The sequence below is a fragment of the Electrophorus electricus genome, chromosome 1, assembly GCF_013358815.1.
Source record: "Electrophorus electricus isolate fEleEle1 chromosome 1, fEleEle1.pri, whole genome shotgun sequence".
Taxonomy (NCBI): domain Eukaryota; kingdom Metazoa; phylum Chordata; class Actinopteri; order Gymnotiformes; family Gymnotidae; genus Electrophorus; species Electrophorus electricus.
The window spans coordinates 10,313,550-10,337,462 of NC_049535.1; the positions used below are offsets into that span (position 1 = coordinate 10,313,550).

The 23,913-nt window shown below is 44.3% G+C and overlaps 1 protein-coding gene across 4 annotated transcripts; it reads right to left on the reverse strand.

Annotated features, from left to right (window-relative positions):
• Positions 1-784: 784 nt before the first annotated feature.
• On the reverse strand, positions 785-23,592 carry cacnb4b (calcium channel, voltage-dependent, beta 4b subunit). Of its 4 annotated transcripts, XM_027004704.2 has the most exons (14): positions 23,397-23,592; positions 21,937-22,020; positions 15,506-15,637; positions 10,655-10,777; positions 10,130-10,257; positions 8,984-9,033; positions 8,708-8,727; positions 8,444-8,524; positions 5,100-5,158; positions 4,895-5,004; positions 4,404-4,555; positions 3,949-4,044; positions 3,524-3,709; positions 785-2,856 (listed from the first exon to the last, which is right to left on the reverse strand). In XM_027004704.2, the coding sequence occupies exons 1-14, from the start codon at positions 23,457-23,459 to the stop codon at positions 2,566-2,568; spliced, it is 1,575 nt and encodes a 524-aa protein (XP_026860505.1). In that variant the 5' UTR covers positions 23,460-23,592; the 3' UTR covers positions 785-2,565. The 4 variants fall into 4 exon arrangements, with proteins under 4 accessions (XP_026860505.1, XP_026860507.1, XP_026860509.1 ...); XM_027004706.2 differs by lacking the exon at positions 8,984-9,033 and having other exon boundaries at positions 8,708-8,726; positions 23,397-23,591; XM_027004708.2 differs by lacking the exons at positions 21,937-22,020; positions 23,397-23,592 and adding an exon at positions 20,010-20,583.
• Positions 23,593-23,913: the final 321 nt, after the last annotated feature.

The window sequence follows — 23,913 nt, forward strand, 5'->3', positions numbered from 1 at the left end:
TTGCTGTAATTTCTCAATCGATCTATATTCCCATATCTTCATTCGAATAATATAATGACACTATCAATAATCGAATAATGTTTTATAGGTCTTAAATAGGTGTCATTTAAATACAAGATTTCAATTGAAGTAGGAAAAACAAAGGAAAGAAATCCACACAACCTTTGTTAAGTGTGTTGTGCTGGGATTGTCAGAGACAGAACAGAGGCTGTTCCCGTGCTCAGATCTTAAAGGTGCTCTCCACTACAAAGTGCCTTTAATCAGGAATAAGAGGAGGAAGACAGAGAAGAGGACTCTAAGGGGGAGAGAGAGCGGGACAGGAAAACACTTTCATCTGCAAAGGCCAGCTGCTCTGCAGAAGAGGTGGCTGTTGTAGACTATTACTGCCCTCTGCTGTTTCCCTGGCGCATTACATCAGAATGTAGGGGGAGATGTGCCGTGTGTGCTGGCTTGAGTTAACTATCAGCACAAGGGCGCACACTGTCCACCACTTACATAGCACCCTTCCTGAGTACTAGTAGCTCCCCCTTGTGGAATGTCTTAGATATACTAAATGTGTGAATCAGTTACTCACTAGCTCCGTAACATGCTTTAAAAACATCCGGTTAGCATGACAATCACAGTATTATCCAGCTGTAAGGTTTTTCCCTTCTGTCTGAAATTAAAACAATTAGAGTGACATCTTGTGGTAAAATAATGTTGGTTGTGATTTTTCTTATGTTATTCAGACCTGTGCATGCCAGACAGAGCCTCAAAAAACTCCAACACATTTTCAAAACAACCATTTATTTTTTACTCTCTTTCATTTTTTTTGTAAAAGAAAACTTAAATACTGCTAGTTCGTGTTTTACACAATTATTTCCATAAAACATTTTTTTCTTTCAAATTTGTTTTTATAAATTAAAATCATATATTATTTTGCATGCTGTTTGCATTTCCCTCATTAATTTTAGACTTTCACAAAAAAGAAAAAAAGTAGAGTTGGACGTGTTTTATTTTTTGAGCTCAGATGGACTTGAAGGAGAGCAGGTTGCTGGGAAGGTCTGAAGAATGTTCTGGATGAACGAAGAATTTCCATCTGATTGTCTGAAGCAGCAAATTCAGAGATGAAGCTCCAGTTATGGTCAAACGGGCATCGGCTCGTGATCAATGCTGCCCGTTCATCCTCAGTTACAGAATTAACAGAGAAGCATGCTCATAGACCACTGCATACAGAATGAAGTTGTTTGAATACTTCTTGCGTTCTTAAGATTTTTTTTCTTCTATTAAAATCTTTTTGAAAATGCACAAACTAGCATAACTCAAGAGACATTTGCATGAAAAATCAATTCCCCCCCCCCTCAGGGGGTTAGGGTTCACGACCTTCAGGTTCCTTGTCCTACATGCCTAGAATCTGCAACCGTGGTTTATGGACCAGGTGAATATCTACCTTTATTCAAACACGCAGACAGACTGCAGCCATCTTGAATATTTAACCTCTAGCAGGCGTGGCTACCGTCTGTCTGTCCACACGGTGATGGATATAGGGTCTCTAGGGTCTCCTGACTCACCTGATCCCTGCAGTCACAGGAATTATCAGTTATGTTATCAATCTGACATGCAGTACCCTACGATGAGGATATATCTCATGAAATCTTAGCACAATTTTCTGAGGTGCAATGGACTGGGTCACCTTATGGAGATGTCCTGAACTATGACAATGACTGAAGACTGAAGAGCGACATCACCTACACCTATTGTTATCTAGCTGAGAGCAAAACACTAATGTTCAATGGGTGTCTGCGTGAAGCAGCCTCTCTAATGAGCACATAGTACTCTCTGCTGATTGGCCAGTCAAGGCCCTGGAAGCTATGGGGAGGAGCCTTGCTTTTATGAACGGATACATTAGCACGAAATACGCAGGTTCAATAACCTTGCAATGTCTGCAGCACAAAGGCTGAGTGAATTCCACTGATTAGTCAGCTGTGTAAAAAACACCCATTCATCACCACTAGATCCTAAGAGTTTGTCAGTCTCTAAGAGCCTGGTCTCACAGAAGTCTTTCCAAACTCTAGAAATATGCCCATCACTGACGGGTGGAGGGGTATGTTATGAGAACAGGCCCGACTGACCTCTGGTCTATCTGCGGTACCTCTGTGGGGTTTGTGGACGCATCATGGTAGTGTCCTGTGCTCCACACTGGCAGTCATGGTGCCACACTGCCTTGTCTGAACGGCATTCTGGGGGAGATATATGTCCCAACTGACTTCTCTGCCTTGTGGGTTCATTGCTCAATTTAATCTCGGACATCCATCTCCGCGTTTTGGCTGGGAAACCCCGGCCATCAGCAACAAAACAGACACACAAACAAAGGAGTAGATCATGAAGAAAAAGTGCAGTGGAAGAAGCAGGCCCAGTTTCCCTCTGGAGGCGGAGGCTGTCCCTCTGTCTGGGTCACGTGCGCGATGAGGCACCGTCGAAAGAAAGGCAATGGAAGATGAGAACAGATGCCATGTTGGCTCTGGTTGCGCTGCAGCGCTGGCCTGGCGGGTGGAGGGATGGTGGGGAGAGGAGAGAGCGGTGAGCTCAGAGCCGGTGGCGGGAGTCCTGGCTGTAGCTGCCTGGAGAGCTGCGATTGCGATGGGGCTTGTAGCTGTCCTGGTATGGGTCCTGCTGCTCGTCCATGTAGTGGGTGTCTCGTGCACTGCCGCCACCGTGCTGCGAGCCCGACGGGCCGCGGTTGGCACGGCCCTTGTGCGCCCACTCGTTGTGGTAGTTCTCATCCGAGGTCATCAGGTTGCGGCGCTCGTTGGCTGTGGAGTGGTCGCTGGCGTGGTTGGCGTGGTTGCCGTGCCGTGTTCTTTGGCCCTGCTGGTTCTGAGACAGAGAGTACGTGATCGAGACATCAGTCACACACTGACAGTAAGATTGTTGCATTCTCACAGATAATCCCTATAGCCAGAGCAGTTTACTGGCTGGATTTCAGCTAACACAACTAATACTAATACATGATTTTATTATTTCTAGGTTAGATTACTGCAATGTGGTACTAGCTGATCACTCTGCTAGCCCATCCTCTGAGATGAGATGAGATGAGATTTATTCATCCTGAAGCAAGTTCTTCTAGCCCAGCGTTACCCAGGTTACATGGGCTTCCTGCTAAGACCTCTGCTGGACTCTTATGTAAAACACTTTGAGATTTTGGAAATAAACCATACTTAACCATAAAGCTTTTAAGTCTCATCCTTTTCTTCTTCTTATTAGATGTAATATGTTAAATATGCATCAGTAACCACCACCATAAAAAACAACCCCCAAAAAACAACAACAAACCCAAAAACGTAATCGGTGTGTATGTGTCTATCGTCTCTGGCAGGATTGGCAGCTGAATGGTGTCCTTACACTCAGGCCTGGCATACTAGTGTAAGGGGTTTTTCCTGGATACAGCACTTTAGTAAGTTACTCTGGACAAGAGCATCTGGTAAGCGCTGTAAATATAATGTAAAGGGAGAAAGAAGAAAGTGTGTGTGGGTGTATCACAGACCTGCAGGCTGGAGATGGTGGAAGGGTAGGGAGCAAGTGCGCTAGGCCCGAGGTTTCTCCCCAGCAGTGGGTTGAGCGGGGTGCTGCTGGAAGTGTGGGTGGACTTCCAGTACGCTTCCAGGTACTCTGCCAGGTGTTCACATGCATCCTCCAGCTGGTTCTCGTCCAGGATGATGTCAAACATCTCCTGTAAAAAAAAAAAACACCAGGAGGACATCCGCACACACACACACACACACACACACACACACACACAATGCACTATAAGAGAATCAGTAGCTTCTGTGGTAAAAACAAATACAGTTACGTTATCTGCTTGGTTTATGCATCAGAGTTTCAATGTACAGCCGTGCGTGTGTATGTGTGTGCGTGTGTGTGTGTGTGTGTGCGTGCGGGGTTAGTGTGTGTGTAATTGAAAGAACATACCGGAGGACACTGAGCCAATTTATCAGCTGCTACGAGCTGCACATTAAGATGTTTGCTCTGAGATTTTCCTCTGGATTTGATCAACCTCTGGAGGACCTGCACAGTACAGACAGACCTGGACACTCTCCTGCACAGTACAGACAGACCTGCACACGCTCCTGCACAGTACAGACAGACCTGCACACTGTCCTGCACAGTACAGACAAACCTGCACACTCTCCTGCACAGTACAGACAGACCTGCACACTCTCCTGCACAGTACAGACAGACCTGCACACGCTCCTGCACAGTACAGCTGAGCCCTTCACTTCAGAAACAGCCTCTCCTGGTGCTTCTATTATTGTTACCAGCGTGGTTGATTGTGGTTGTGTATATCCGAGGAACAATTTGATCGTATTTGCCTACAAGTGCTATGTACATTACTTTTATGGAGTGTGTGTGGAGGCTGTGAGTACCTTTGGGGAGGACACTTTCACATGGACAATGATGGGAGCTAGAGAGGTCTTCATCAGCTGGGCGGGGTGGTTGATGGTGTCTGCGTCGAGCACCACCAGCTGCAGAGAGCGGGCCAACTCGAAGATGCGCTCAATCTCGCTTTGCACTTCGGCTGCACGCACACACACGCACACACACACACGCACACCCATGCGCACACATGTACGCACACATGTACGCACACACGCACGCGCGCACACACGCACACGCGCACACACGCACACACAGCTATTCAAATAAAATGCTAACACACACCTACACCTACACAGTTTTGAAGAGAGTGCTATTGTGCTGTGGCATCATAATTTAGAACAAGCTGCTATTATTATCACATTAGATAAAATATAATCAGCTGCACCATTACAGGTGTTCCTAGACCATCTGCACTCACCGAGGCTGGACCTGGTGTTCGAATACTCACTGAGGCTGAACCTGGTGTTTGAATACTCACCGAGGCTGGACCTGGTGTTTGAACGCTCAATGATAGCTCTCTTGCTGGGGTTGTTCAGGACGGATCTCTTAGCCAGGGAGATGTCTGCTGTCACACGGGTAATAGATATTCTACAGAAATCAAAAACACTCATTTGATCTGTTTCTCACAGGCTAAACTGTATCTGAACAGTGTCTTTAGTGGAACCCAGGTCAAAAATGCTTACCTGCCATCAAACCTGTGCTTCAGGAAATCAAACAGAGCCTTCTGCATCATATCAGTTACCTGTGTCACACACACACACACACACACACACACACACACAGACGAAAGTGGAGAATAGACGACTGTTGGAATGCTACTACACAAGCAACCCCAGTGTGAAGGGGTATATGCAGGGGATGTGGGAACTACAAACACTACGATACACAACATCTAGACTAACACTGAACCAAATAGTAGCTCAGTGTTCCAACTGCTGTCATAATTAGAGATCGAAGAGGTACAACATAAATGCTACAGCAAGGCGGAGCCAGGACGACAGGTGAGAGGGGAGACATCATTATCGTCGTCATAATCATCCCCACACCCAGAAATTGGGGACCAAGAGTCCACCAGAGCTGCTGACCTGAGATTGAAGGTCATGGGTAAAATGGACAGATGATTAAAACCCAATGAAGCACCAGAAAGGCTGACAAAATCAACCACAGCAACGTTGACAGGGTCATAACAGCACCGAACAACACTGGAAATAATACTGAGAGAAGGAGGCATCACACAACAACGATGCCCAGTGGTTAGAGAACCATCACACTAGCAGATATCTCAGGTATGAAGAACTGGACAGCCCCATGCCTGCTGACTGCATTCCATGAGCACCTGAAGATGGAACTAACAGATTAAACCCCTGCAGTCCTGATCCAGAAGGACCCAAGAAAGGGGCAGAACTATTTAACCTGCCCATAACCTGCCTCTGCACAACATGAAAGGCATCGTTGTGGCTAAGATGAGTAGGCACATGGCGCAATATACATGAGCAGGGCCCAGAAAGGCACTGGCAGGAACACCAGAGGAGCCAAGCAACAGCTACCAGTGGATGAAGCTACCAGTAGATGAAGCTGCTGGTGGAAGAAGCTACCAGTGCATGAAGCTACCAGTGGATAAAGCTACCAGTGGATGCACTACACATGAATCCTGAAATGTTTGAGGCTGTATAACAAGACTCTTCATCAAGAACTCATTGGGGCTCTGGAAGATGACCCTAGAGGCCAACTTCAAGTCAATACCATGAGTCACCATCAAGTGCAGGATTTACCAAGGAGACGCCCTGTCCCCACTGCTGTTCTGCACAGGCTTGAAGCCCCTAAGTGAGATCATCACCAAGAGTGACTACAGATGCCAGCTGTATGCCAGAAGTGAATGAGACATCGACTCACTAATCCATCTCACCAGGGTATACAGCAACGACACTGAAATGTCATTATGACAGGATAAGTGTGGTTGGATGGTTACAAGGAGAGGGAAGGTAGTTCGAAGAGATGGTATCGTATTACCAGAACATCCATAACAGATGTTGAAGGAAGCTACAATTACCTTGGAATCTCAAAATCAAACGGGAATCATGAAGAGGCCACGAGGAGGCAATTACAGCCAAATACCTACAAAGATTGAGGCAAGTCAGCGGAATGGGAGAAACATCAACACCTGTGCTCTACCAGTCATCAGATACCCCACTGGCATAATAACATGACCTAAGGTGGAGACAGAAGCCACTTACATCAAGACAAGGAAACTCCTCACAGTGCACGGAAGGTTTCATCCCAAATCCAGCACTCTGAGAACGGAAGGAGGGGGGCGAGGACTAGTGAGCACCAGAGACACTATCCAGGATGAAACAAGCAAGGTCCAGGAATACACGAGGAAGATGGCTCCAAGTGATAAAGGGCTTAGTGAGTACCTCAGACAGCAGAAACCCAAGGAGGATAGAAATGAGGAGGAACAGGGACCATCATGGGAGGATCAACCCCTGCATGGTACGTATCACCAACAGATAGCGGAAGTGGCTGATATTTGAAAAATCCTACCAATGGCTGGAAAAGTTTGGACTGAAAGACAGCACGGAGACACTAATCATGACAACACAGGAACAGTCTCTGAATACCAGATCAATAGAGGCTGGGATCTACCACACCAAGCAGGACACCAGATGCAGGCTGTGAAAAGACAGATAATCAAGCACATAATGCAAGATGCTAGCAGGCAAAGCATACATAGAACGCCATACATGGAACATGCTAAGATCCTGTGGGACTTCCAGGTACAGACAGACAATAGTAATGGCTAACCAGCCGGACATAGTAGTGATGGATAAACAGCAGAAGAGGGCTGTACCAAGATGTGGCAATCCAATATGAAGGCAACATCAGGAACAAGGAACATAGAAAACTTGAGAAATATCAAGTTCTTAGAGAAGAGCTGGAGAAGATGTAGAAGGTGAAGACATCAGTGGTTCCTGTGGTAATCAGGGCACAAGGGGCTGTGACCCCCAAACTGGGAGAATGTGGATTGGAACAACATCTCAGATTTCCATCCAAAAGGGTGCAGTCCTGGGAAAAACTACAATTCTATGCAGAACTCAAGCTCCCAGACCTCTGAAGCTTGAAGGAAAAAGACAGCCCTGAGAACAGTGAGTAGGGAATTTCTTGTATGGTAACAGAAACTAAATGTTTTTGTCCCTTGAGTTTTAATAAGTGAAACGTAGCTTTTTGTAAAAAGAGGTGTGTCTTATGAAAACATAAAGGGAATGCAGAGATGACTTTTATATGAAACACTACTGGTGTATATTTGTGTCTGGCATATTTCCTGTTTGTTCTTTATAAGACTATATTACTCCTTTGGGCAAAAACATTTTCCTTTAAGGGACATCCAAAACTAGAGGCACACTAGGCGGTATGACACACAGTGTCCTTTCTGCTGAGGTCTCTCTCTGTCTCTCTCCCACCAAGTCTGCCAGCTTATTCATTCAGTCCCTCTTCCCATCTGTTTGTCTCTCTCTTTTTCTGGCTGTCCGTTTCTCTCTCACTCTATCTCTATCTCTTTCTTATTTCTGTTATTCTTTCTCTCCACTTCTCTCCCACTCTCTTTCTAAATTCAAACCTTGCTCTACTTTCCATCACTGACGTCTCTTGGACCCTGGAAGGTTGTTGCCATGGCGACTGAATGGCGGAGGGGAGGAGTGTTTTTGTTTTGTCCATGCAAGTACATGGAGACAGGAGATTTGGCCTTCTTTGTACATCTTCACAGACACATTCACAAATACATATGAGGAAAAGCCCAGAAACAGCCCAGTGACTTAAAAGATGAAGAATCCTTCAGATTAAACTGATTCTGATTCTTACACTGATTCTGTTTTTGTGCTTTTTAGATACATAAAACACTAAAGGACCACACATGTCACTAAATGTCACAAACCTCAAATTAAACTGAAAGGAAAAATAACAAACAAGCATAAAAACTGACAGTTGTGTTCTATGAATGACTGAAACTGGACCAAATCACATTGCTACTCACCTCGTATCCCTTTAGGGATGGTCCAACCAGGACCACGGGCCTCATGGAGGGCACAACATCGTAGGGGGGCACATGTTCAGTCTGCAAATGAGCCACAGGCCAGTGAGCAGAGAGGCTATCGGTGCTCTCACTTCAGCATGCAACATCAGTCACAGAAACACTGGTCGGGACTGACCTACTGCACAGCACTCAGATCAGCGCAGAAATGTGCATTTGTGTTTTGATTGGCCAGATGTTGAGTGACGATGACTGGCACACACTTACCACTTTTTGTTTCTGCTTGCCTGTGAAAAGAAACAAAGAAAAGCAGGTCAGACTAGTTTTTCTCGCCTCGATAAATGCTGAAAGTTGATACGAACCCTCAGAACATCATAATTCACTGTCCAAGCTCACAAGAAGCTGCTTGTTCATTCTTTAGCCTTACGCAGGACAGTGATGAAGTACAATCGCCCACATTGGTGAAATGTCTACGATTCCATTTTTCGTGGGGATTCCTGTGACCCCAACCCCAAGCCCCACCCCCCGAGACCAAAGGCTCACCTGATGTCATCCCATCCCCCAAGCTGGAGGAGGAGCTTCTGCTGGACTTACTAAAGAGCAAACAAACAGAGACACAGACAGAACAGTATTAGCACCTCCTTCATACACAACAGTGGCTGCTTCCAATAATCTATATAAACTATAAACATATATTATTATTATATAATGTCTATTACTATTTAATTATATCACTATTATACCAAAGTGAGAAATTTACCTTATTCTTTATTAAGTACCAAGTACCGTACAGTTAGTTTTAGTAAGCTTTTCACTGCTGCAAACTGTTATAGTGGTTATGATATAGAAGTGAGGAATGTTGAAAAGAATCACATTCTGTCAAGTTAAAATGATTAAGAAAGACAAACAAAGATAAGGGTTCTGTTAATATTAATGTTTACAGAATGTTAAACTGAAGGTAACAAGAAACAGGTCATTTGAGTCATGTGTGAGATGTGGTGTTCTGACTTGGTGTGACTATGGAAATCCCCAACCCTCCGAGTGTCAATTCAAAACACATTTCTTCACATTTCTATAAACCCATAATCATAACTCTGCAAGGCCAACTTTCCCCAAGTGAAATCAACAGATATGCCATCCTAATTAGCAGTCCTATCAATGTCTGAGATACCATATGGAGACTGCAATGTTTATTACCAAATAAAAATATTCTAAACAAATTAGAGGCTACAGTTTTATTTGATCTTGCACTCTTTAATATTCTAAAAATACTAATAACAACTACAATATCTAAATAGAGCATTCGATTTTCTGGGAACAAAATGCACAGGGCAAAACAACCACAACAACAAACCCATTTCTGCACATACTCGAGATGCTGAACCTAAAATCCAAGCTGAACTGAAAACGTTTGCCAGTCAAATAAACCGAAAGCCAAATGAAACACAGAAAAAGGACAAAAACGTTCAAATTAGCCACCTGGTGGCATGTAGTAGACTTTGTTATAGAATGTCTTGCAAAGCTAGCGTAAAGGTGCAAGGGTTTTCCAAAGGCAGCCAGATTCTATCAGTACATTTTCTAAAGGAAAAAATCGAAACATAATAAAACAAGATTCACAGTCTTGTGCAAAGCCAAATGCTCTAATTCAATACTTAACTGACCGGCAGGGTCGGTCTTGTGGGTGCTTACCCTTGCACACGGCTCTTCTTCTGCTCCAGTAGGGCTCGGATGTTCTCCAGCTTCAGAGGGCTTGGGATGAACCCGATCTCACAGCCCTCCTTCACCAGCCTCCCAATCCACCAGTCATTGTTGAACTTCTGCCATGGCCCGTACGAGAAAGGGTGAGAGGGGAAGACAAGCGTGGGAAATGCGCCTCTGTGCTCAGTGCGCCTGCGTGCTATTCCCAGTGTATTTCTGTGTTCTGCTTAAACGCTTCTGTAGCTGTTCTATTCCTGTATTATCATTTGACTTCCTTTGCAAGTGAAATGCAGCTGATATTTACTAAACTGTTATTTATTTACCATAAAATATCATTAATTTGTCATAGAAAATGTGTGCATTGCAGCCATTTGTTTATAATGTCGTATGGTTATAATGTCATAGAGTTGGTGGGGTTGGTCAAAACAAAATAAACCGACACTTCCTTTCAGTTGCAGTCGTGAAGAGATCTCAGGCATCAGGATTGTGAGCACATGTGCCTGTGGGCTACCATACCTCTTTGATATGTAGGAAGTCCTTAGCATCGAATGACATGGCTGTGCCAGGTACAGGCACGTCCTCATCCAGGGCGCCGCAGTAACTTACATTTGTCTTCACGGCGAAAGCCACCGGTTTGGCCTGTGGGTCCACAGCATGCCAAATGTTACAGCGGTGACATGTTAAAGACATGTTAAAGATGGGATAAAGACGGGTTAAATCTGCAAGACCACCTTTGTCTCACTTCTCTAATTACTCTGTGTATTTATACATGTCATTTTGTTACTGATTGTCGGTTCTTTGTCTTCATCTATGTTTCAGTGAAGGTATGTGTGATGGCTAGCCCCTCCTAGCATCCTGCCTCTGTGGTAACCCTGTCCTGGATCTTTGTTTTTCTTTGCTTCCTGGTTAGTCACACCTCTCATTTGGTTGTCCCTGCCTGTCATTGGTATCACCTGTTCCTTGTTTCTTTTCATTAGCCTTGTTATTTAAACCCTGTGTTTTTCCATTAATTTTATAGTCATCGGTTGTCCTAAGCCTGCTTTGTACTTGTCCTTTGTTCTAGTCTCTGTTTATTATCACACAGCCTGTGTTCTCTGTTCTAGTCTCTGTTTATTATCACAGCCTGTGTTCTCTGTTCTAGTCTGTTTATTATCACACAGCCTGTGTTCTCTGTTCTAGTCTCTGTTTATTATCACACAGCCTGTGTTCTCTGTTCTAGTCTCTGTTTATTATCACACAGCCTGTGTTCTCTGTTCTAGTCTCTGTTTATTATCACAGCCTGTGTTCTCTGTTCTAGTCTGTTTATTATCACACAGCCTGTGTTCTCTGTTCTAGTCTCTGCTTATCATCACATAGCCTGTGTTCTCTGTTCTAGTCTGTTTATTATCACACAGCCTGTGTTCTCTGTTCTAGTCTCTGCTTATCACACAGCCTGTGTTCTCTGTTCTAGTCTCTGTTTATTATCACACAGCCTGTGTTCTCTGTTCTAGTCTCTGTTTATTATCACACAGCCTGTGTTCTCTGTTCTAGTCTCTGTTTATTATCACAGCCTGTGTTCTCTGTTCTAGTCTGTTTATTATCACACAGCCTGTGTTCTCTGTTCTAGTCTCTGCTTATCATCACATAGCCTGTGTTCTCTGTTCTAGTCTGTTTATTATCACACAGCCTGTGTTCTCTGTTCTAGTCTCTGCTTATTATCACACAGCCTGTGTTCTCTGTTCTAGTCTGTTTATTATCACACAGCCTGTGTTCTCTGTTCTAGTCTCTGCTTATCATCACACAGCCTGTGATCTCTCTGTTCTAGTCTCTGCTTATTATCACACAGCCTGTGTTCTCTGTTCTAGTCTGTTTATTATCACACAGCCTGTGTTCTCTGTTCTAGTCTCTGCTTATTATCACACAGCCTGTGTTCTCTGTTCTAGTCTCTGTTTATTATCACAGCCTGTGTTCTCTGTTCTAGTCTGTTTATTATCACACAGCCTGTGTTCTCTGTTCTAGTCTGTTTATTATCACACAGCCTGTGTTCTCTGTTCTAGTCTCTGCTTATCATCACACAGCCTGTGATCTCTCTGTTCTAGTCTCTGCTTATTATCACACAGCCTGTGTTCTCTGTTCTAGTCTGTTTATTATCACACAGCCTGTGTTCTCTGTTCTAGTCTCTGCTTATTATCACACAGCTTGTGTTCTCTGTTCTAGTCTCTGTTTATTATCACACAGCCTGTGTTCTCTGTTCTAGTCTGTTTATTATCACACAGCCTGTGTTCTCTGTTCTAGTCTCTGCTTATCACACAGCCTGTGTTCTCTATTCTAGTCTCTGTTTATTATCACACAGCCTGTGTTCTCTGTTCTAGTCTGTTTATTATCACACAGCCTGTGTTCTCTGTTCTAGTCTCTGCTTATCACACAGCCTGTGTTCTCTGTTCTAGTCTCTGCATATTATCACACAGCTTGTGTTCTCTGTTCTAGTCTGTTTATTATCACACAGCCTGTGTTCTCTGTTCTAGTCTCTGCTTATTATCACACAGCTTGTGTTCTCTGTTCTAGTCTCTGTTTATTATCACACAGCCTGTGTTCTCTATTCTAGTCTGTTTATTATCACACAGCCTGTGTTCTCTATTCTAGTCTCTGTTTATTATCACACAGCCTGTGTTCTCTGTTCTAGTCTGTTTATTATCACACAGCCTGTGTTCTCTGTTCTAGTCTGTTTATTATCACACAGCCTGTGTTCTCTGTTCTAGTCTCTGCTTATTATCACACAGCTTGTGTTCTCTGTTCTAGTCTCTGTTTATTATCACACAGCCTGTGTTCTCTGTTCTAGTCTGTTTATTATCACACAGCCTGTGTTCTCTGTTCTAGTCTCTGCTTATTATCACACAGCTTGTGTTCTCTGTTCTAGTCTCTGTTTATTATCACACAGCCTGTGTTCTCTATTCTAGTCTGTTTATTATCACACAGCCTGTGTTCTCTGTTCTAGTCTCTGCTTATCATCACACAGCCTGTGATCTCTCTGTTCTAGTCTCTGCTTATTATCACACAGCCTGTGTTCTCTGTTCTAGTCTGTTTATTATCACACAGCCTGTGTTCTCTGTTCTAGTCTCTGCTTATCACACAGCCTGTGTTCTCTGTTCTAGTCTCTGCTTATTATCACACAGCCTGTGTTCTCTGTTCTAGTCTCTGCATATTATCACACAGCCTGTGTTCTCTGTTCTAGTCTGTTTATTATCACACAGCCTGTGTTCTCTGTTCTAGTCTCTGCTTATTATCACACAGCTTGTGTTCTCTGTTCTAGTCTCTGTTTATTATCACACAGCCTGTGTTCTCTGTTCTAGTCTCTGCTTATTATCACACAGCCTGTGTTCTCTGTTCTAGTCTGTTTATTATCACACAGCCTGTGTTCTCTGTTCTAGTCTCTGCTTATCACACAGCCTGTGTTCTCTGTTCTAGTCTCTGCATATTATCACACAGCCTGTGTTCTCTGTTCTAGTCTGTTTATTATCACACAGCCTGTGTTCTCTGTTCTAGTCTCTGCATATTATCACACAGCCTGTGTTCTCTGTTCTAGTCTGTTTATTATCACACAGCCTGTGTTCTCTGTTCTAGTCTCTGCTTATTATCACACAGCTTGTGTTCTCTGTTCTAGTCTCTGTTTATTATCACACGGCCTGTGTTCTCTGTTGTAGTCTCTGCTTATTATCACACAGCCTGTGTTCTCTGTTCTAGTCTCTGCATATTATCACACAGCCTGTGTTCTCTGTTCTAGTCTGTTTATTATCACACAGCCTGTGTTCTCTGTTCTAGTCTCTGCTTATTATCACACAGCTTGTGTTCTCTGTTCTAGTCTCTGCTTATTATCACACAGCTTGTGTTCTCTGTTCTAGTCTCTGTTTATTATCACACAGCCTGTGTTCGCTGTTCTAGTCTGTTTATTATCACACAGCCTGTGTTCTCTGTTCTAGTCTCTGTTTATTATCACACAGCCTGTGTTCTCTATTCTAGTCTCTGTTTATTATCACACAGCCTGTGTTCTCTGTTCTAGTCTGTTTATTATCACACAGCCTGTGTTCTCTGTTCTAGTCTGTTTATTATCACACAGCCTGTGTTCTCTGTTCTAGTCTGTTTATTATCACACAGCCTGTGTTCTCTGTTCTAGTCTGTTTATTATCACACAGCCTGTGTTCTCTGTTCTAGTCTGTTTATTATCACACAGCCTGTGTTCTCTGTTCTAGTCTGTTTATTATCACACAGCCTGTGTTCTCTGTTCTAGTCTGTTTATTATCACACAGCCTGTGTTCTCTGTTCTAGTCTGTTTATTATCACACAGCCTGTGTTCTCTGTTCTAGTCTCTGTTTATTATCACACAGCCTGTGTTCTCTGTTCTAGTCTCTGTTTATTAGCCTGTTTTTGTTGTGGTTCTTTCGGTTTGCTTGTTCTTAGTTTGTCTTTTACTTTCTGTTTGTTTTGTCATGTACCCTGAACCCATTCATATTTTCTCCTAGACCCTGGACCGTTATTATGACCATGATACTGGATTTGGCCATAATAAATCTCACTCTTCTCAGCGTTTGTGTCTGTCTCATGTTTGCTCCATGTTACAGTTACTACATGTTACTCATGTTTGTTCTGTGTTTGATATAATTCCTATTAAACCCAGTCCAGCTTTATTTCGCCCGCCTGTATCACACTTGACTATCATAAACACAACATATCTATATTGATGACAAACTGCATGGTAGCATATGGCAGGTTTTTTTTTTCCAACAGATTCAATGCTTAAAAACATAAATATGGAAAAGTTAATATCGCAGTACAAAGAACATGCACTCAAATGTTTATGTGAGTCAGAGCCACAGTGGAGAAAGATGGGAGAGATTGAGATAGAAGATGAGGCAGTCACATCAATGTTGACAGAGAGAGCATAATTAGCCTCAGTCCATTACAACAACACTCCCATAGCTTGTATAATATGCTTCTAAAATATATACACACATTATAAGGGTGTTTTGCCATATAGTTATATCAAAATGATGACAATATCTAAGTCCATATTGCTCAGCCCTAACACATGCTATGATCCACACTACAGCCCCACATTTTATCCTCACTCTGACATTTAACACTACATGCAATACAGAACGCACTGGCCAGTGGTTGTAATAACTATACAGTAGTGAAGTCAACATAAACAGTAGTAGCAACTGCAAGATGTGTTAACACCTAAAGGTTGACTTACAAAACATAATCATGACTTCAACTGCAATGAGAATAACTTGCAACAAGAAAAATCACAATTAAGGCATTTCTCCCACATGACTCAGCCCTGGTCATTAGCATGATATGGGTGATTACGCGTGTGGTATGTGGTCGTACCTTGGCCCTCTCCAGCTGCACGGCCGCCTGCTGCTCACGTTCCTGCCTCCCCTGGCTACCGGCCTCCTGCCTCTCTTCCTCCAACGACACATCTGAGTCAGATGGCCTGCTAGTGTAGGAGTCTGCAGAGCCCTGCAGGAGGAGGGAAGGAGAGAGAGCACATATCAGCATGTCACTCACGTGTGCATGCGTGGAGAGAGGGAGAGAGAGCACGTGCCAGCACGTCACTCACGTGTGCATGCGTGGAGAGAGGGAGAGAGAGCACGTGCCAGCACGTCACTCACGTGCGCATGCGTGGAGGGAGGGAGGGAGGGAGGGAGAGAGAGCACGCCCCAGCACGTCACTCACGTGCGCATGCGTGGAGGGAGGGAGGGAGGGAGAGAGAGCACGCCCCAGCACGTCACTCACGTGCGCATGCGTGGAGGGAGGGAGGGATAGCACACGCTAGCACGTCACTCACGTGTGCATGCATGGAGGGAGGAAGAGAAGGCACACGTCAGCACGTCACTCACGTGTGCATGCGTGGAGAGAGAGAGAGAACACGCACCAGCACGCCACTCACATGTGCATACGTGGAGAGAGAGAGAGCACGCGTCAGCACGTCACTTACGTGCGCATGCATGGAGGGGTGGAGAGAGAGCACACGTCAGCACGTCACTCACGTGCACATGCGTGGAGGGAGGGAGAGAGAGCACGCGTTAGCACGTCACTCATATGTGCATGCATGGAGGGAGGAAGAGAAGGCACACGACAGCACGTCACTCACGTGTGCATGCGTGGAGGGAGAGAGAGAGCACGTGTCAGCACGTCACTCACGTGTGCATGCGTGGAGGGAGAGAGAGAGCATGCGTCAGCACGTCACTCACATGTGCATGTGGGAAAGGAGGGAGAGAGAGCACGTGCCAGCACGTCACTCACGTGCGCATGCATGCATGGAGAGAGAGAGAGAGCACGCGTCAGCACGTCACTCACGTGCGCACGCGTGGAAGGACGGAGAGAGCGCACGCGTCAGCACGTCGCTCACGTGTGCATGCGTGGAGGGAGGGAGAGAGAGCACGTGCCAGCACGTCACTCATGTGCGCATGCATGGAGGGAGAAAGAGAGAGCACACGTCAGCCCGTCACTCACGTGTGCATGTGTGGAGGGAGAGAGAGAGAGAGCACGCGTCAGCCCGTCACTCACGTGTGTTTAGCTTTGCACTTGTCTTGACAAGCGCATAATTGTGGTGTTGGGAAGGAACTGATATTGATGCTTCTTTCTGTCACTTTGACTTATTTTACCATTTTACTTATTTCACGTGTGTTTTTATGCCAAAGCCAAGCAGACATATCTGCAGCTAAGGTGTATTATCAGTCCTGCGGCGCGGAAAGTCATTTCCTCTCAGAATCTGAGACCCAAAATAAACGCTGTAGTTTCTCAACATTCAGAATGCGCTGTAGGCCGTGTATGTAGTAAAGGAGCTAGCTGCAGTTTCAGTAGGCCAGTAAAAATGCAGTAGTAATATGAGCACCCTACTATGAGGAACTCGTCCTAAAGCAGTTTCCTGAAGCACTTTTTTCTCCCTGAATTTCCTTCTGAAATTCCAGGACCTCTGCAGGAATTCAAGGCTAACGTTTCTTCTCCTTCACTCACTGTAACAAACGCATCATCATGAAAACTGTCAGACTCATGCAGACCAACTACATCAAAATATAAGCTTCTTAAGACTGCAAAAGCAAGAATGAGCAATGCGATTTAGTCCTGTAATCCAGTTTACAGAAATAAATGTTAAGTCACACAAGATACACCTTAACCCAGAAAAACACCTGCACATTGAAAGGTAAACTTAATTTTCCTATTGCTGTCTTTTTCCACATCAAGAATCAAGAATGAGACATTTCTGGTCTACTATGCCAACATATCTTTTTATGTCCTATTTAACCATATACACTCATATATATATATATATATATACTCTCTCTCTCTCTCTCTCTCTCTCTTTCTCTCACACACACACACACACACATATAATATGTTTTATTTGAAATTTCCAAGCCAAATATATGCACATCCTAAGCACCCACAGAACAAACTGCAGGTTATTTTTGCTTTCTTCTTTTACATGAGCACCTTCAGCATTCCCCACTAACGGCTCTGCTACACTTCCTCTCACGTATCTGACTTTACCAGAGCACTTCAACACAACTTCACCTTCAAACACCTTCAAACAGAGCAGAGACTCATCATTCACTTATCTTCAGAGAGGTCCAATACATTATACAGTATTTAAGCTGCATGTCTACTAACATCTCCCTGTTTCCCAGTATGTGATATGCTGTTGTCCAAGTCCACATATTAGTAGTACCTTCTTAGGACTATGGAAGACTTCACAGTACCGAATCTGAGGGTTTTCCTCTGAAATCTGGATCAGATCTTCGGACAGCTCCATGAAGCAGATGGACTGTGTCTCGATAAAAGCTCCAACACGAACACCACAAACTGTATCCCGAGCGTTCGGCTTTGCTGAGATAACGAGTGACGTCTCGCCAGCAAGTGCAGCAGGTCTCAGTGAATTTGAACTGTAGTAACAGTGCGGAAGTTCGGTTCTGAGGACCCAAACGGGAACAGCCTTAGTTTGAGCTGGTAAAAGAAGCAGTCGGGTCAATATCACATTAGGAATAGAGAAAGCATTGCAGTTGGCTTAAGACACACACACACACACACACCCTCCAACACGCCCATGGCAAAGCATTTTTTCCTACATTGCAGCAGCAGCCGTTCCACTCTGGCTTACTTCAGCAGGGACCCAATACAAGTCCACAGCATCCAATCACAAAACGCCTGATTCGGGAAACAAGAAAATGCACAAGCATGCTTATTTCTTGCCCCTCCCCCCAGAAGTGATGATTCTCTGGGAAAATGGAATTAAAATGAATGGCTTTCATCTTCGATTCTGATCAGATAACAGTGTTTTGCTGAAGAATGACTTCCTGATGTCAGTGGAAGACTTGTCCAAAACTCCTGAATGAGTAAACTGTTCGTAGCAGAGTGGAGATGTATTTATAATGATTATAGGACTCACTTTCTGTTGTGATTGTGAATATTACAGCTACATTTAAGATGAAAGCCTATTAAGATGAAAACAGACATAATAAGGCTGTTCTTTTTATTGGATGATAATGCGTTTCTTTGGTCTTTTGAAAAATCTCTCCATTGGTAGATTAAGACTTAGCCATTCTAAAATAGTGCATCTTACTCAGACAAATCTGCTTCCCAAATTAGAAGGTAGATTTCCTCTTTTAAAATCCAGGATGTCACATTAATGTAATAGACAAGAAAGAAGAAATAGCTAAATTCTTGATTCTTCAGCTCCAATAAAAAAAAGAATCTGTCTGAACCCCAGTGGCGTTTGAACAGCAGCAGGGAAGCCACTAAAAGAGCTGCTCTGGATAAACCCGCCGTTAGTCTTGGGCTAGTTATAGCATTTAGTTTGGAATTAAACAGCATGTCATTTATAGCCTTTTGGTCTTATGTCATGATTTTGACGATATGTTTCAGCCAATGTAAACACACATACATATATCTCTCTTGCTGTCTCTCTCTCTCTCTCACACACACACACACACACACACACACACACACACACACACACACACACACACACACACACACACACACAATAAATTACACAAAGTGCATCAAAACCCCCCCCCCAAAAAAAAGCCATTTGCACAGCCACCATAAATTTCACCTCTCCCTCTCTAACAACTACACATCATCTCAGTGGATCAGAACAGAACATCTAACATCCTACTGCGTGTGACACCCCAGCACTCAGTCACGCTTTCACCCTGCCCCTCCTCTCAACTCAACTCCTCTCTTTTTACAGCAGGCATTCACAAGGGCCACCTAAACTTCATTATACTGCACACATCATCGTGGGGTACCTGTCTGAGCAGCGGCCCTGGCCCTTTAACACCCCGCTGTAGTGCAGAGATCTGATGCCACAGCCTATATCACGACATGGAACACAAGACCCCTTAAAGGGCCGGCAGGTATAACTCCCTGACTCCTGAGTAAATATGAAAACCCTTTGCTAGCACCCGTCTGACAGAGAGGAATGCATTCGAGATGTATGTCCACTAAACAAAAACAAAAACAAAAACAAAAAAAGGAAAAAAAAATCTACATATTTGTGGTACCGTAGAAACGAATGCTATTGATAAATTTCCATGTATGAACATGCGCACACACACAGAAGCACAAGCACACACATGCACACAGTTCATACAGTACACCCACAGTGATCGGTCGGTTGCATCTCTGAACATTCTGTTACGGTGAGTCTTACAGGTCCTGTGCGTGCAGCACAGCTGGGCCAGTGCTTGTCTCGCACACACACACACACACACACAAGCAGCAGTAAAATACCGTGGCTGAAAATCACAGACAAGAGGGAGAGGAAAGGGAAGAAGGAGAACAAACAAACAAACAAACAAACAAAAAAACCCTAAAACCCACTTACCGCCTCCGAGTCTTCAAATCCATGCAGGTACAAATTGTCATACATGGAGGTTTGTTATTCCAGAGAGCCACTCTTCACGGACAGGGAAAAAAAGAAAAAAGAAACAGAGAGGAGGTGAGGGGTGCACCACCTCCACCTCCACCTCCACCTCCACCACAAAAAAAACGGCTTGATGAGGATGACGATCCTCTGGCTCACCCCAAGAACATGGAGGGGAAAAAAAGCTAAAGATGACTATCGGAAACACGAGCAAAAGAGGGAGAGAGAGGGATGGAGAAAGAACAAGCAAGAGAGAGCGAGAGAGAGCGTGAGAGAGAGAGAGAGAGAGGCAGGCCGGTACAGATGGCTTGGCCTTCAGGCTAAAGCAGCTCCCTCGTTCAGCCTCCGATTCTCTCGCGTCCTCAGGCTGGGAGAAGCTCCCGGGAGGCTGCTTGACGCTGGCATTTCATCACCCCTCAGTACACAGACACACACATGCCATATACACACATAAGCATGGGAGCACACACTCGCACGGCACGGCTCCGCGCACCGGAGAGCAAGAGAGATGGAGAGAGAGAGACAGAGAGAGAGAGAGGGAAAAGGGGGAGAGAATGAGAGAACCCTTCCTCAATCTCAGCCTGATGACACACTTGGCTAGTTCAATGCTGATTGGCTGAGCAGGCTCCCAGTCAACATTGGTGCTGACGTGCGTTCTCCTTGGCTGGGAGCATTAGATACTCCACCCCCCCACCCCACCCCCCAAACCAACCACCACCAATTTCCTCTGTTCTCTGATGTAATTTCAACACACAGTCATATGCTTCATTCTCTCAACGTATTCCACTCTCATAGCACATCATCCAGTACCATACATGCTGTTATTATGAATAGAATCCACTGTTCTATAATTAGATGTGCCAAAAATAGTATTAATGACAACACTGTCACAGGCGAAACCGTGCTGTGTGCCGCATGAAAGTTTATGTACAAATACATGTCTTCATTACAGGAATAATGAAAATGAAATTAAAAAAAAAAGATACAGAATTAAATTCTAATAAAACATTTTTTTAATACATTCTTTTAACTGATTTTTCTGATTTATTATAATGATAACAGTATACTGCAGAGTATGTAATGCATGTCTCAAAATGTCCTTTTTAAAAATCTTTCCCTTTTGAAAATAACTTCATCAATTTTATGGACGCAATTAATCAACAGGCCAGGCAAGCTGATCCCTATGACAATAAAAAGACCATTCCAAGCCACAGTCCTAAAGGACACAAGTAATTCGTAGTGCTTTAGGACTGTCTAAATTATGAACCTAAAGGAGCATCTTTGTCTTGTGGTGTCCCACAAAGACACACACTTGGACCCATCTACCTCTACATGCTTCCACTAGGTCAAATCCTTAAAAATGCCATTGGTCAGCTCTGCCACATCTCACATAGACCACGTTACAGTGCCCAGTGCTCACAGGATGTTCGTCTGGCATTGCCAACTGCAACTTTACCACAGTCTGGAAGAGGCCGCTAGTTGACAGCCTTTTCAGCCAGAGTGACAAAAAAGATAATATGGATTTTTTTCATGACATGATTTCACTGTTCAATCTTTTTGGCCTTCTTGGCCTTAAATCACATCCACTAAACAGTTTCTCAGCCCACCTGAACACACAGCCAGACCAATCAAGCCAGTAGTGTCCCCCAAAAACATTCAGACAAACATTCACAAAAACACTCAGACACACAAACACTCAGACAGGACATTTCAGTGGTGATTTGACTCCCCAGCACATCCTAAAAAAGCAGCTGCCAGCAGTTCAACATCCCAGTCCAGAAGATGAAGATGAAGAAGAAGGAGAGGGGAGGAAAATAAAAGACAGCCAGACGTCTTGCTGATGAAGGTTAGCAGAGGTATAAAGTGGAAGTTGAATGTCTAGGCTCACCTGTCTGAGAATGAAACTAGTGGACGTGGTGCTGCCATCCGAGCGTTTCAGCCGGCTCCGTCTCGAGTATGTTCCTCTGCTCACCTTCAGGGGCAGCAAAGCACAACACAGTAAGTCAACAGAGGAGAAATGTTTCTATATTTGGAAGTGACAGGGGAAGAGTGATGAATGAATATTTCAATATGGCGATTCATGCATTTAAAAATACAGTATGAAATAAAACCAAACCTTTTGTCTCAAATAACCCTATGCAAATATAATAAGCAAAAAACAGGATGTTATGATTCTTCTATGACACGCGCACGCGCACACGCACACACACACACACACACACACACACACACAGTATATCCTTAATACTCAACAAAACCAATCAATGACAAAGTAGCATACATTCTAATTATAACAAGAATAAGACAAATTATGACTTTATTCACAGAACTACTAATACTGTTAGTAGGGTTAGGGCAGTAAGTAGAGTTAGTAGGTGTCCTGTTGTTATTCAAATACCTCAATTGTTGCACTTTTAAAAACTTTCAATTGCTGTGATTCCTAATCAGGGGACTAAGATACCCGCCAAAAAGCTAAAGCCCGAAAAACAAACAAACAAACAAACAGGCCAACAAACAAACAAGGCTCCTGCTGTCTATGATCACTTCAGCGCTGTTAGACCATTTTCTACACTACAGAACCTGCTGGGTTCTTTGTGGACAACAGCGGGGGTGTAGGTGCAGCCCTGCAGTGGGTCGCCGTTGCTCAATTCCCAATTAACACCCACTGAAGATCACCTTTGTCCATTTCTTTAGTATAGGTTTATGACACAGAAGCCATCCTAAACCCTGTAACTCTGATACCTTTACCCAGCTCCGTCTGACACTGTCGTAGCATTTATAGAAACATTAGCCTCTGTGGGATAGGTTAATTAGTACATTCTGTATTTGATCCATTTTAGGAGTCTCCCGGGGAGCTATCTGGTAGTGGGGGCATGGACTGCTAATTCGTCTTGGAGTTTTTTAATCAGGGACACCTCAAAGTGTGTCAGTGCAGTGGCGTCTCAGTAGTTAAGGTACTTGACTAGTAAACATAAGGTTGCTGGTTCAAGCCCTGCCACTGGTGGGCCCCTGAGCAAGACCCTTAACCCTCAGTTGCTCAAGTTATACTCAGTCATGATTATAAGTCAGATAAATGCTGTAAATTTAAATGCGTCATGGTGCTCGTGCCTACCGTGGTCATTTACCGCCGACTAACAGTCAAGCGCGAGGGCGCCTCTAGTTAGCAAAATAATGTCAGAAAAATATCAACAAGTAAAAGTCTAAAGACTGACATGAAACGAAACTCACAGCGATAATAAATGCTGGTTTACAAAGCAATGTCATGAACTTTCTAGATTCACAAGTATCAACATATTAAACTAAGAAGTCCTGGTGACTTAAGCTTATTATTATTATTATTACTATCACCTGGAACATGGGCGCCTGCATGCCTTCGCCGATCTTATTCCTGATGTAGATGTGTCGGGACATTTCGGCCAGAACATCGGTCCAGATCGGGGGCTGTCCTCCCGCGGCCCAGGGCAGGTGCGGAGGCTTGCGCGCTGCCTGCTCCAGCTTCGGTGATCTGGGTTCCCCGCCGCGCGAAGAGAGGCGCTCCCTCGCGCCAGACACAGCTCGCGGATACTCGTCACTGTGTGTGACAGGTGTCTGCACGCGCGACGGTAAGCTACGTCGCGCGCACCGCCAGAGCGTGCGCTACGTCAGCTCTATAGGGGCGCGAACAGAAGATGGAGCTGAAACTAAAACGCCTAAAGTAGGTTATACACCACTTTGGTTAAATTAAAGGGCACAGGGCTCACTGTGACTGTGGGGTATGCTGAATAAATTTCTTTGTGCAATAACTATTCCCTCTAATGGACACATCCAGAAAGAGATTTTAAATGACTAACAGTCTTAAACGAAAACGGGTATTTGACGTTCAGAC

Excerpts from the sequence above, each read along its gene's own strand:
- cacnb4b (XM_027004704.2), bottom strand. The coding sequence starts at position 23,459 with ATGTCCCGACACATCTACATCAGGAATAAGATCGGCGAAGGCATGCAG. Across the intron at positions 22,021-23,396 it reads TGCAGGCGCCCATGTTCCAG|GTGAGCAGAGGAACATACTC; the intron begins GTGATAGTAATA and ends CTGCCCCTGAAG. Across the intron at positions 4,045-4,403 it reads TGAAAGTGTCCTCCCCAAAG|GTCCTCCAGAGGTTGATCAA; the intron begins GTACTCACAGCC and ends TGTACTGTGCAG.